The following is a 12,864-nucleotide window of genomic DNA, read 5'->3' on the forward strand; positions in this document are numbered from 1 at the left end:
TTTCCCTAAAACAATATACAGGAGAGAAAGACTTTTGTGTCTGAAATCAATAGGCTTTACAGAAAAGTCATTTATCTATTTTGAGAAAATATAAATTTGGACTTCAAAGACTATGTAAAGGACTTTTCCTTCTCTGTTAACCCCAGTCATAGTATTTTCTTTTTTTAACCCCATCTGGTCTGAAAAGAAGGGTCTTGCAGTTTAGAGACAAGTCTGAATCTCTTCTGATTTAACTTCTGTTCCACACTTCAAGAGATTAGATTTGCAGAAAAGAATATAAAGAGTAAAACTAACTATTTTTAATCTTTTGAATGCAACTCTGAAGTTACCTCCAGGATGCCTTTCATTTGTTTTGGTCTATTTTTATTTACTCGTTTCCAATTTCTGATCAGTTAATAGACTGAATAAAAGCTGCTGAATATAATTTTAAAATGGAGACGGTTCCTAATAATTTCCTGGACATAAAATGACTTATAGGATTAGTTTTTCCTACATGCAAGCTGCACAGGTATACTGTGATCTACATGCAGTATTTTCTACTTGGGTAAGTTCTATTTTGTATGAAATTGCTACGTACTGTTCCAGTACTGCCTAATGAAAGATGACTCATCTGCTGTGTCAGAGGGCTTATCATTGATGCAGGCTGTAGTGACATGGTGTGGTCCATGGAGGGAGTCAGAACAGCACCCTGTTAAAACAGAGAAACAAATAAATGGTTGCAGCACTCAGATTTAATTTTTGATTTGAGAGTCTAAGTATGGAGTCTCCTTCTGAGGGGATGTACCACAAGAACTCTCCTTAATCCCAGGCACTGACTCGAAAAGCAAGTCTGGGACATCTGAATATTTCACTTGAGCATCTGCAGATGCTCAAGGTGGAAGACCTGCTTTGACTTCCCGTTGGACATTCAACCGATGTGCAATACACTTGAGAGATCTGCTGAAAATGCTTTGGAAAATATGAGTCTAGCCAGATGCTGACTTGAAAGCAAAAATTTGCACGTTACCTGGTACAGATTCACTCAGCTTAAGCTTTGGAATTTCATGCTTCAGGAAGAAACTTTTATCTCATCTTTAGGAATGGTGGCTTTGGAGGAGGAACATTTGTGTTCCTACCCATCACACATGATGTTCACACACAAGGCAGCTGCCCTACTTAGTGGCTGCTTTCATTAGCACACACATTTCAGAAGAGTGACTTAGCAATGCTGATTCTGTGTCTGAATACCAGCTGCTCTTGATGACATTTCTATTGCTTCTGTACTATTTTGTTAGGTTCATAAAAATTATACTCTGAACTTCTAAACACTTCAGATTGTTAAATATGGACAGCACACAGGTTTTCAGAGTTAGCTGAAATGGAAGATTATCAAGAAATTTCATTTTCCCAATCATGTTCCACAAAAACACATTTCCAAATATTTTGTATGACTTATACTTGCAGAAGGTGTTGATTAAAACTAATGGAGGCTCAAAATGAACAGAAATAATTGCAGTGTACTGAAAGCAAGTATTTTGAATCAATAACTAATCCTTAAAATGAAAAAAAAAGAAAAAAAAGAAGTGTAGAATATACTTGGAAAAACAACCATGTGATCAGTGTAGATGAAATTAGTCATAGGCACATCAAACAGTGAAAGAATTTCCTGTCTGTAGACTGCAGGCTTCTCTGAAAAGCAAATGAGCAAGACAGCACCTGTCTTTGCACAGGCCAAGACTGAACTTCAGTCTAGAATCTAGGTCTTTATTTGCAACTGTGAAATCTCATCTTGTGTACCTGTGAAACGAATACACCTAAACTAATACACCATTATATCAACTCTTGTCTTTCACAGCATTATTTGCAGGATGTTGTTTTATGAAAATCTGTGTTGCTAGAGAAGGAAGTTAAAACCTTTTCTGTGTATGTGTATTTAACATCAAAAACCACAAATATAACAACAATTAAGTGTGTGAGAATGTGTTCTGGTTCAACATCACCTTCTCTGCATGCCCAAGAAGAAAATGTTCTGCCAAGAAGATTTACATCCTATAATCTGCATGGAGAGGTTAATTAAAGTCAAGACCATATCCTTTCCTCATCTGGAAACAGACCTGTTTGTTAACTGTGAGAGTGCATGTATTCAAGTGCCTGTTATTATTAGTAATGCTCATCTCAAGAAAGCCAGTAGGTCTCAGATGTAATGGTACTTAATTGGCAAATGACACAGACAAGAAGCGAAATGTCACGGGAGAGTAGAGATCAGAATGCCTGCCAGTCTGGTACAGATGCCACAGCCACAAGTGTAGGGAGACCAGCATTACTCATGAGTGCTGAAGCCAGAACAAGCTATGCAGGTTTGCTCAAGTGAATGCCCATAATGTCATTCATATCACTACATCCATCTGTCTTTCACAAATTATCCAGTCTGAACTATTGTAGACCTATTCTAAAACACTGGGTCTCCAATTTCAGCTCCTGAAAGGTAGACAGTATGTAAAGCTTTGGCATTTGCCAAGTGTTTTCCATTTCAAGTAAAATAAAATAAAACAAAACCAAAAAAACTCCACACCACTAAGTTTCCTCTTGGAAATTTTCTCTAATGGTCCTCATCACATTGATACTCTGAAGGTAGCTTACTTTTTTCCCTAATAAAATGAGGCCCCAGTTCAGGTTACTGTCTTTCTTTTGTTTTTCATTTTGATCCATGGAGGTAATTGGGCAGGAAGTGACATACTTCCTGTGGTTTAAAGTATGTAAAGTGTTTATGTAATAGATAAACACAACAATGGAGAAGCATAAAAACTTACTGGGTGCTGCATTATATATGGTTGAGGCTGCATCCAAGAAGGACTCTGAACCTAGAACAAAATTGGCATTTTATTTTTCATTTTACACATTACTCCAACTTAGATATAGTAATAACCTAAATCATGTTAACATGCCTCCTCCCTTATTTATTGATTTTTAACCCAATTAGTCCCTTCGTGGAACAACATTGATTTCTATGAAAAATGTATTCATTGTAACCTGTAAATCAGAGACAAGATTTGGAGACCATACACCACATACACCTTTGAGAACAGAAGACAGTGTTTTTAGTGCAGGTTTCAGAAACAGCGAAAGTGGTCAAATAGATGAATGGCAGATTTCTGCTACAATGAAAAAGGAAACTCCTTCTGTCTCAGAAATTCCTTTGTGCAAAAGTAATTGGGATCTCAGAAAGTATAGCACCATTTGCCATCTGGTGTGATCTGATTAAAATAAATTATTGTATTTTCATAAGTGAAAAAAAATCAGCAATTCTGCTGTAATCTTGTTCCAGGAAAAAGGAGAAGATTTAGGAGTACTGTTCTCTGAGACATTGTGATGTGTTATTCCCAAAGCACAGGAAGAGGAGGAGGTTCTGATGAAAGTCCCTGCTCTTGCAACAAGCACATTTTCTCTCCAAAATCAGTGACCACCCAAATACTTCAACTGCAGGAGAATGCCTAACTTTGCATGACAAAGTGAAATATAAAAAGGGAGTGTAAAGGTTATATTGTTATCCTGGTTAAAAAGAGCTGGTTGCAACAGCTCTCTGAAAAAGTGTGCAAGAAAAACTAAAGGTAAGGACAAAAATGTTTCCTCCCCCTCTGCTGTAGGTGTGTTGGGTAAGGCAGGAATCTGACCTGCACTGCACACAGAGCAGGACCACCACTGCTGCTGGACATTTAAAGCCTTTTAAATGCCTCTACCATCATTCTTAGGAGTCCTGTGAACAGGACAGGTAAATACACAGCCTTGAAAAAAATCCAGGTGAGACACTTTCTGGAAGATGGAAATATTTCTTGCCTCCTTTTGGTACTTAGTTTCAATATAGAGCTGGGTTTTGTTGTTTTTCTTTTTTTGTTGGTTTTTTTTTTCTTTTTTTTTTTTTTCTTTTTCAGTCAGGAAAAGAGCAAACAGGAGTTCAAAAATGGAATGGAAAAGACTGGAACACTCCCTTTCCTCAGGCAAAATCTTAATGGCAAAAATACCGGTACAACCTGACTAAAGCTTTGGCTAATCTCACACTATGATAGTAACTGGCTCAGTGCAGTCATTTGGGTATACAGGGGTTGAAGAAACAAACACTAGCCGAAACTTTATTAAATTTGTTTACCTGAATAAGAATAAATCTAGCAGCAGGTTATACCATGCCTCAAAGAAAAAAACAAAACAAAACAAAACAAAGAACCCTTTGCTTGTGTGATATGTGCTGTTGTGTAGAAGACAGAAAGCTGCAGGTTTCAGTGAGAAGGGATCAGTAATGAAGATGTGACTAATACTCAAATTGTGAAACTCTTCTGGCCACAAATCTCCTTCCTCCCCAATACAGAATACTTCAATTTAATTTTCAATTCCAATTACTGTGTCACTTCAAGCATAATGATATTAATAACTCCATCCACAATAATTTAAGCTCCATGCCATGTATATTGAAATACTGGTAACTACATTTCTGGAAACATAATGGATTGTGGTCTGTCTATCTCAATAAGCCCAAAAAATAATACTGTATTGCTAAGTAGAATGTTTCCATGCCAACTTCCAATTTTTACTTGGATTCTGAATATCAGAGAGTCGTATATTGATAAATAATTTATATTTTAATAAAGAATAGCAGTTAATTTACTGAAATATTTTCCTGGGTAAGAACTTACTGTAATTTCTGAGGTAATGCAGTACCAAGCAGAATGATTCAGTGCACTGACAAATACAGTCTAGCACTGTCTGCCGAGAGCAAACATTGTGTTGCATAAGTTACCTCAGAAATTAATATAAAAATAATGCAGCTGCCCTTCACACCAGAGAATGCTGTTTTAACTCCTACACAATACTTTGCTCATGCAAGATGGCATTAGATGTCCAGACTAATATGAGACAATTCTTCCTCATCCTCCTCATTTGGAATTGAAGGCTACATGGAAATTTCTGCAGGAGACAGCTGATGAAATGGCCCCCAGTGCCTCTGCCAGCCTTCTACCTCCCTTTACACACCCTTCCACACTCATTCACACACAGAGCACATCAGAAAGCTCTGCATGTCTCGCTCACTAGAAAGCAAACAGACTCTTCTTCCCCTGACACATAGAGGTAAGAATTTTCTAAATTTAATTAGTTTGGGTTATTTATGACCTGAATCACTGCTGTTTACTCCATCGATGTGTTAAACAGTAAAATGCCAAAAAAGCTCATAATTTAGCTTTAGACTGCCATAATTGGCATGTCTCAAGTAGCCTCATAACTTAGCATACACTGCCATAATTGGCATGTCTCAAGTAGTAATTACAGAGTACACATCTGAGACTGCCATACTAGTTGTATTTAAAGCAAGTTGTTTGTAAACTGAAATGTATGATGCCCTAAAACTGAGGATTGCTAAGAGATCTATATCAAAGTGCTAAAACTGTTCCATGTAATTTCCCAAAGTGTTGAATTGTATATCAATATCCCTTGTGAGGACTCAAGATGGCACCTATCAAAATCCCTCTTCAGAAAGCTTTGGACCAAAAACGTCCACAATTTATACTTTAATTTGTTATTCAAAATAAAGTAGCCTTTGGTTTAGAAATACTGTCCTAGGCTATTAAATGCTTTACTCCTAATACAAAAAACACTGAATTTGAATCCTAAAGTAATTTGAACTTGGAGCTCTTTTTTTCAAATTTCCTTCTCTACTGTGAAGAATGTTTCTGTACCCTTCTTAGTACAGCTACATAAGATAATATTGTTGGGCTTGTTGAGAAAAATACAGAGAAAAGCTCAAAATGCATGGAAAAACATCTTTAAAAATGAATTTAATTAAACCAATAAGGCTCTAAATAAAGAATAATTACTTCATGTATACTGGTGACATTAAAAGATTTTGACAGAGAAAATGAAAAATCTCCCATGAAATGCAGAAGTGGCCACAAATCCCTCAGCCATCAGCACAAGTTGGAGTCTTGGTTTTGCAAGACACCGGGGCCTCATTAAAGCACTGTGCTTCCTGAAACACACACTCAGGTTTTCAGGCTGTCACTTTCATGCTGTACAGCACAAGGAGGCCACTTCATTAAAATGTAACATTATTGGAGACCTCATAAAACCAGATGCAACAATTGATAAATAAACATAAGCTCCAATGAACCATTTCAGCTACCAAGCTCGAAATACAAACCTGGTATGTAGAAACTGGAGAAGCAATATATGGCGTAATAGATGTCTGAGTGATCATTCTGTTTGCTGTAATACTGTATGGTGATGGATAAAATCTAGAAAATGCAGAAATATTTGTTAAATGCTAGTTCTGTGCATCTTTCATAATGCAAACATATTTTTTTCTTAGTGTGACATTACTCAACATACCCATTTTGTAAAGCAGCTGTGGTTGGATCATATGTGAGTGTCATTCCAGCCTTAAAAAAAAAAAAAAGTAGAAAAGAAAGAATGGACAAAATTAATTTTAATTGTAAATTATTTCTCTTGTTCTTTAGTTGTCTCATTTTTAACTGAAAATTTGTATTGAAATAATTTATTAAAACTTAGGGAAAGGTTAATTGACAGAAGTAATTATACAGTGAAGAGAATTAGCAATATTGTTTGTGAATACAAGTTTCCATGTTCCCATTATGAGGAACAAAATGCAATCTGTTAACACCTGGCTAAAAGTACATGTATGTTTGAGATTCAGGGCATGCAGATGATTATGTTAGGGCGTTGCCTACAATATATGACCTATAAGATTGAATAGGGAGTGCAGTTTTTCAGAAGGCAGGTTTGAATTTTCCTGTGTAATATAAATGAGGTGTTTAGGCTTGCTAGCCACAGTAAGTCTATGAAACTATTATCTTGAACATTAAAGTTTAAAACAACTGTTGACTAAAAATAATAATGCTGCATGGCACTGGTATACTATTTTAATCTTGTGAAAGTGATGTGCATTTTAGTGTTACATAGATCAAAGGATTATTTCTGCATGTAAGCACAGTTATGCTTCTGGTAGGTTAATAATATGAGAAAGCTGAAGTTTATATTCTGACCAAGTTGAAGGAGATTTTATTGTTCACTTCAAAGAGACAGGACTTGGCATTTCACATTTTGCCTTTTCTCCTCAGAAGAAAGACACGGTTAAATATCCTTTTTACTGAGACACAAACTGTCAGGTAAGAGTTGCTTGCACATTTTTAATATGCCAAAGACCCAAGCCAAGAAGTCTCAATGCCTATCATTTTCCCAAGTATTCATTATTGCACACCCACACTAAAGCTTGAAGGGAGGACTTACAAGTCTCACCTCGCCTTCTCTGTGCCATGCTCTTCCATTCTGTATGTATTTATTCTGATTCTGCCTCTTCTTCTGTCCTCCATCAGCAAACTTGCACAGTAAAGGTTCTGCAGGAACTGACAAGAAAGAAGAAAAAATAGTTGAAGTAGCATTGATACATAGGTGCTCAACACTCCAAATGAGGTATGGTTTTAAGTTATATTCCAAATATGACACTTAAATAACACAGAGCTGTATTACAGCATCAACAGCTGTTCAGCATAGCACAAAGACAGCTGCCACACACAAACAGAGCATCTGGAATGCCTTGTCTATTTGATTTTGAGCTACTGCTGTAAAACCTGTTGGAAGGAAACATGGTCTGTATATCCTATGTGTCTCAGTCTGGGTTCAACACGAACTGTCATCTGAATTCTGATTGTCTCTTTGGAAGTATATCTAAGGAGCATGGAGAAAAAGTCTGGCCAAAGGCCTGTAATACATTCTCCCCACCCTTTGGAGGTTTCAGTAATGTCCCAAAACTTACAAGTGTTTTACTCATCCAGAAGAGGCATCTTTATGTCCTGAGGCCTTGCACCAAGAAAATGTCACAGTTGTCCATTCCCATTTTATCCCTGCTCTATAAAGAACACCCAGTGCAACCAGAAATTCTTCAAGATTGTCCTTTTGGTATTTTTTGCATACTGCCATGAAACAGCACCACCATACTTCATTATTTTTGCCTTGTTGCTGTTATTATTATTTTTCCTAATACAATCCTGACCATGACCTCAATTTTTAATGTCAGAATTGAAGCAGTGAAAAGGTTTGCATAGCATTCTCTCTTTTTTTCCCTGTTCTTAGCTCCCACATTTCCAAGTACCTATGGCTGAAGCACAGCTCTGCTGCATCACACCACACCCTCCCTAATCACAGGGTGGAAGCACTGTTATGACTTGGATGTAAACTCTTCTCTGCCAATAATTCCTGACACATGAGCTGTCTAAGCTTTACCACGACACTCCTCTAGTCACTCTCTGTTTGGAAACATCTTCGTGAGACATGGCTGGACCTGAAAACATACAAGTTTCCAAATGTAGAGTAAACACATGGGGTGGGAAGGCCACCTGCAAAAAAACAACCCCAAGAAAAATTTTCAACAAAATCTATTAATATAACCATGGTGAGTGCTGATGTCTCTTCACCCTGTCTGCATTTGCAAAAGATGATTGGTACTGAAAACCTCAGGGATGCGTAACCTCACAAAGAGCTTGACTTTTAAAACTTGGGCACAAAACAAGCATTAATGGCCCAGTCATCCCTGGCTTTGGATGTCACACCTAAAACACTAGCTCTGTTTCTACTGGAAAAATATCCACTTCCTGCATGACACATCTTTTGACAGCCTTCTCTATAAAAAAAAGGAGACAGAACTGGTGTGTGGTTCCCTGTCTCACCTCCAGCAGTGACCACACAGGTCAGAGACCTGGACCTCCCCTACCTGGGTGATGTTATACAGAGTGTCAGACTGTAACATTAAACATGACAACTGAATAAATTTAAAATGTATTATCCTTCAGAGAATGGTAATTAAAACCCTATAATCATAAAATAAACCAGGAAAAAGCTAGGTTAATGCCACTGGAACAATATAGGAGACCTATGGATGATGGAGTAAATTAACAAGGAAATAACAGAAACCTTAAAGTAGGAGACAAAGTGGAAAATATTGTCTTCAAAACCTTGTATTTCTGAGGGGATTTCTGGCATTACCAAAACTGAGTTTTGCTTTGGGGTCTTCTATTATGTGAAGTAACTTCTGTTTCAACATATTTGGAGCAAAAAGGTACTATATCAATATGGTGATGGATGATTTGATCCTGCTTTGTAAAAGCTATATCCAATAACCTTAGTCATAGCACACAGCATTTCAGTTCATACAGTTTGGCTGAAATAAGAGGAGGTACTCTCAGAATATGTTAGCCAATATGGATAAATTTCTCAGGTTCTGGTCTGAAATAATTTTGGTTGGTTTGACACAGAGTGGAAAACAAAAATCCACTGGACACTGAGAGAGGAGGTCCAAATACTGAAGTTAACTGCCTTAAATTAAAAAAAAGCTCTTCCCCAAGTTGAATATCTTTGTCTATTTTTACATTACTTCAAAAAAACTAGTTTTGTGAGGAGCATATGTGACTTCCAAAATATGCATATAAAATTTTGGATGAAAAATCAAAATTTCATTTCAAAATTCAATTTCTCTGGCATGAGAACAGTACAGAAAGACATCAGAAAAAGATTTCTGGCCCTGACATTCTGTATTATAGCACTCACAGGTAGTAAATGCTTTATTTAAACCTGCATTATGCTTTCATTAAAAAGCCCTACAATGAATTATAAAAAACTTTTTAGAAAGCATCATTTGTGCTTGCATTTCCCATCATTGTCTCAACATAAATATCTTTTCTTAAAAAAAAAAACCAAAACAGAGTAAACCCGTCCAACTGTTTGAATAAAATGTTCATAAAAACCTATTTTAAGAATAAATCTGAATTTTTTTGTCAGTAGATAACTCAAACCAGCTACATTTTCTATGATTAAACATCTTCTGTGTTGCGTTGTAAAAATTCTCCAACAAATTTAAAGAGGAAGAAAAAATGGAGTAAGAATTATACACATGTACTGGATTTTGCATACATAAGATCCAAAACCTGCATCAATGAAGAAACCCAAGCATTTAAAGAGGTATCAATTTGTGATCTACTAGTGCTCCATCTTACTGAACACAGATCCAGCTATGGGAACCCTTGTTCTTCTGACTTTCTGCCTTCCCTTGCTCCTCCCTGCACCCATCAAATGCGCCAAATGCTGGGAATGCTCCAACTCACACTAAAAAACCCCATGCAGACCATCTATTTAATACAGCACTTCCGTGAGCAGGCTGTACAGCATTTGCCTTCCCTGATTCTGCTTCAAGATCTGACTGCTGACGGTGGGGACAGCTCCAGTGGAAAGCCCAACTGCAATTTTTGGCTGCTCTTGCACACATGGGAGCTGAATAACACTGTGTTCATTCCTGCAACAACACAATGACTGACGGTCACCAGAGGGAGGCTCATGAGAAACAGATAAACCTTCTTGGGTTTATCTTGACCTACTGATCTCCCTCCCATCAAAGAATGAATATAGACCTCACTCTTTTCAAAATTAAATCTGAACCTTACTTATTCAGCTTACTTTTTCTCATAGTTTTCAAGAATATGCAACACATTCTCTCTCTTGCATTTAAGTGCACGCATGTGACAGAAACATATTTGAATAAAAAGCTCTCACAAGTCCTACAAACCAGTTGAGCAATCTTTTGTAGTACAGGAAGGAAGGGAGAGTCATTTTTATTGTTTAGTTGCTGGGAACTATGCAGGCCCAGTGATGAAGCAGATCATTAATCATTCAGTGACTTGTCTGTATGTGCAAGACAAAGGCAGAGTACAAATATTCAGAGTTGCATTCACAGCTGAGAGTACCTGATGTGAAAGGCTACAACTGGCAGTGCAGCTAGGACAGCACATTTAACATGCCCACTCTTCTGACACCCAGTGCAAACCAACACTGCCAATGGTTTGCAGGTGCCTGTAGAGCTGCAGCTACTGAGGGCATCTGTAACCACAAGATTTCCTGGCCTTCAGCACCAGGGCTTTAGAACTTGGGTGCGGAAAGTGCTGACCATCTCCTCCCACCCTGAATCACTCTCCTCTAGGGCTAATGTTTTTACAGAAGAGAGACGTGAATGTGATATTAGTCCAGAGAGTAAATTCTTCCTAAAGTTGTTGACACTTTGCACACATCTGTACATTAGAATTCAGTTTGTCTTTGTTCAGCGTCTACCCAAATTTGTACCAGGGGATACTATAAATGCAGAAAACAAAACTGATGTTCTTTCTTGGACCTTGAGTTTGCACCCTTGACTTTACATGGCTAATTTTATCAACTTATCAATAAACCCTACTTTCACTTACTGAAAAATACAACAAAATAGTTAAAAAATACTATTCCTTTAGTCAGTTTTCAATTAAACTGCATATTTTAGAGACTTTCATTGCTTATTTTCTAGTGCAAAACATATGGGACTTAATGAATTCTGACATTAAAACATCACTTTAATGATAGAGCAAGCTAGAAACCTTTGCCAAAGGCTGTGGGAACTAAAAAAGAAATTGTGCAACCCATGATCAGGGTAGCTTTATATGTTTAAAGAGAAATTCAATATTATACTCTTTACCATCCTAGTCTTCACTTAAACATAATGCTCAGGATTATATTGCTTTAATAATTTATACAAGGTTTAATAATTTGTGACAGAAGGATATTTTGAGTGGTTTTAAGAAGCATTTTTCTCTTCTAGTCCTATGTTGCTTCTTAAAACCAAGAAGCAAATTGCAAATTATGGGAGTTAGAGCAGTAAAACCTCTAATTCACAGATTTCACAAAATATTCAGAGCTGATGATCCTTGTGGGTCTCTTCCAGGTCTAAATCTTAAGTAAATGGCCCATACAGGGATCCAACCTACAACATTGGTACCTCAGCACCACGCTCTGAGACCAGGTAAACTAATGTCAGGGTCTTGATCAAAAGAGTGAAATTTTTGTTTCTCTGCCTTTGGTGTGACAACCACTGTCAGCCCTTGAGATCCTGTAGCAGTGGTTTTCAGGCTGTGGTTCATGTGTTTTTTCTAAAGGATCTGTGACAGATAATTGAAAGAAAAATTGAATTTATGGTCAAGTAGCTTAAATTCACGAGAGATCTTTGGTGCTGGATACTTTGTAAAGGTAAGAAACTAGGAAACACTAGAATATGACTGACAGAAGACAGCTACTTCAGGGCTCCATTTCCACTCCTCCCCACACTAGAATGATGTCCAAGGCCAGATCATTTCTAACTGTAGTGTGTATCATCCCTGGTGGACCTCTTCCCAGTCTAGTCAAGAGCACAGGCAGGAGCAGGGCTTTTACACACTCATTTTTCTCCCCTAAAAGAGAACCTGAGCAACCAATCTCTTTATCCTAAGTGGGAAGAGAGGGATGGGTCATGGATAATTTTTGATTTTTGCATCATCACCATAACCAGCCATTACTGAAGTAAAAATGGCATGGGCTGCTCAGCAAAAATGCTCTCACACCCATTAAACCAAAATCACCTAAGTTCTTTTCTAGTAAAAGAAATATTAAAGCTACATGCTACTGCGACAGGGAGGAGATGCCTTTCAAGATTTTGACCAGAAGATCATTTCTACAATCACTGTGGATGCAACACAAGACTAAAGGCCAGTGAACACTGAGTATCATCTTTACAGGAGGAAGACTAAGTATGCTGCTGCTCTGCTCTCACTGCTCATCTGCTGGCTCCTGGCTCTCGATACCAGTCTGGTCTGTTTCCTCCAATTCACGTCATACATTTCACAGGAGAATAGAAAAATTTTAAATATTACATTCTTCACTGAAAACAATAGTTCTTTAAGGAGGAGAGTGAAACTAAATGCAAAAGTTACTTTAAAATTATAACAATCATGTAATAGTTATATATAATAGTTGAGAAGATAATTAAGTACAAAAATTAAA

The 12,864-nt window shown here is 37.3% G+C and overlaps 1 protein-coding gene across 3 annotated transcripts in view; it reads right to left on the reverse strand.

Moving 5' to 3' along the window:
* RBMS1 (RNA binding motif single stranded interacting protein 1) overlaps window positions 1-12,864 on the reverse strand; it is a 139,925-nt gene that overhangs the window by 7,035 nt on the left and 120,026 nt on the right. For 2 of the 3 annotated variants that reach the window (XM_031058172.1, XM_005415812.3), the window contains exons 7-11: window positions 7,270-7,385; window positions 6,352-6,401; window positions 6,164-6,257; window positions 2,790-2,840; window positions 578-688 (exon numbers count right to left, since the gene is read on the reverse strand). In XM_031058172.1, coding sequence (XP_030914032.1) covers window positions 578-688; window positions 2,790-2,840; window positions 6,164-6,257; window positions 6,352-6,401; window positions 7,270-7,385 — 422 coding nt within the window. The remainder of the gene's footprint in view (window positions 1-577; window positions 689-2,789; window positions 2,841-6,163; window positions 6,258-6,351; window positions 6,402-7,269; window positions 7,386-12,864) is intronic. The other variant, XM_005415811.2, reaches the window with a different exon arrangement.

The sequence above is a fragment of the Geospiza fortis genome, unplaced genomic scaffold (genome assembly GCF_000277835.1).
Source record: "Geospiza fortis unplaced genomic scaffold, GeoFor_1.0 scaffold112, whole genome shotgun sequence".
In the NCBI taxonomy this organism is placed as follows: Eukaryota; Metazoa; Chordata; class Aves; order Passeriformes; family Thraupidae; genus Geospiza; species Geospiza fortis.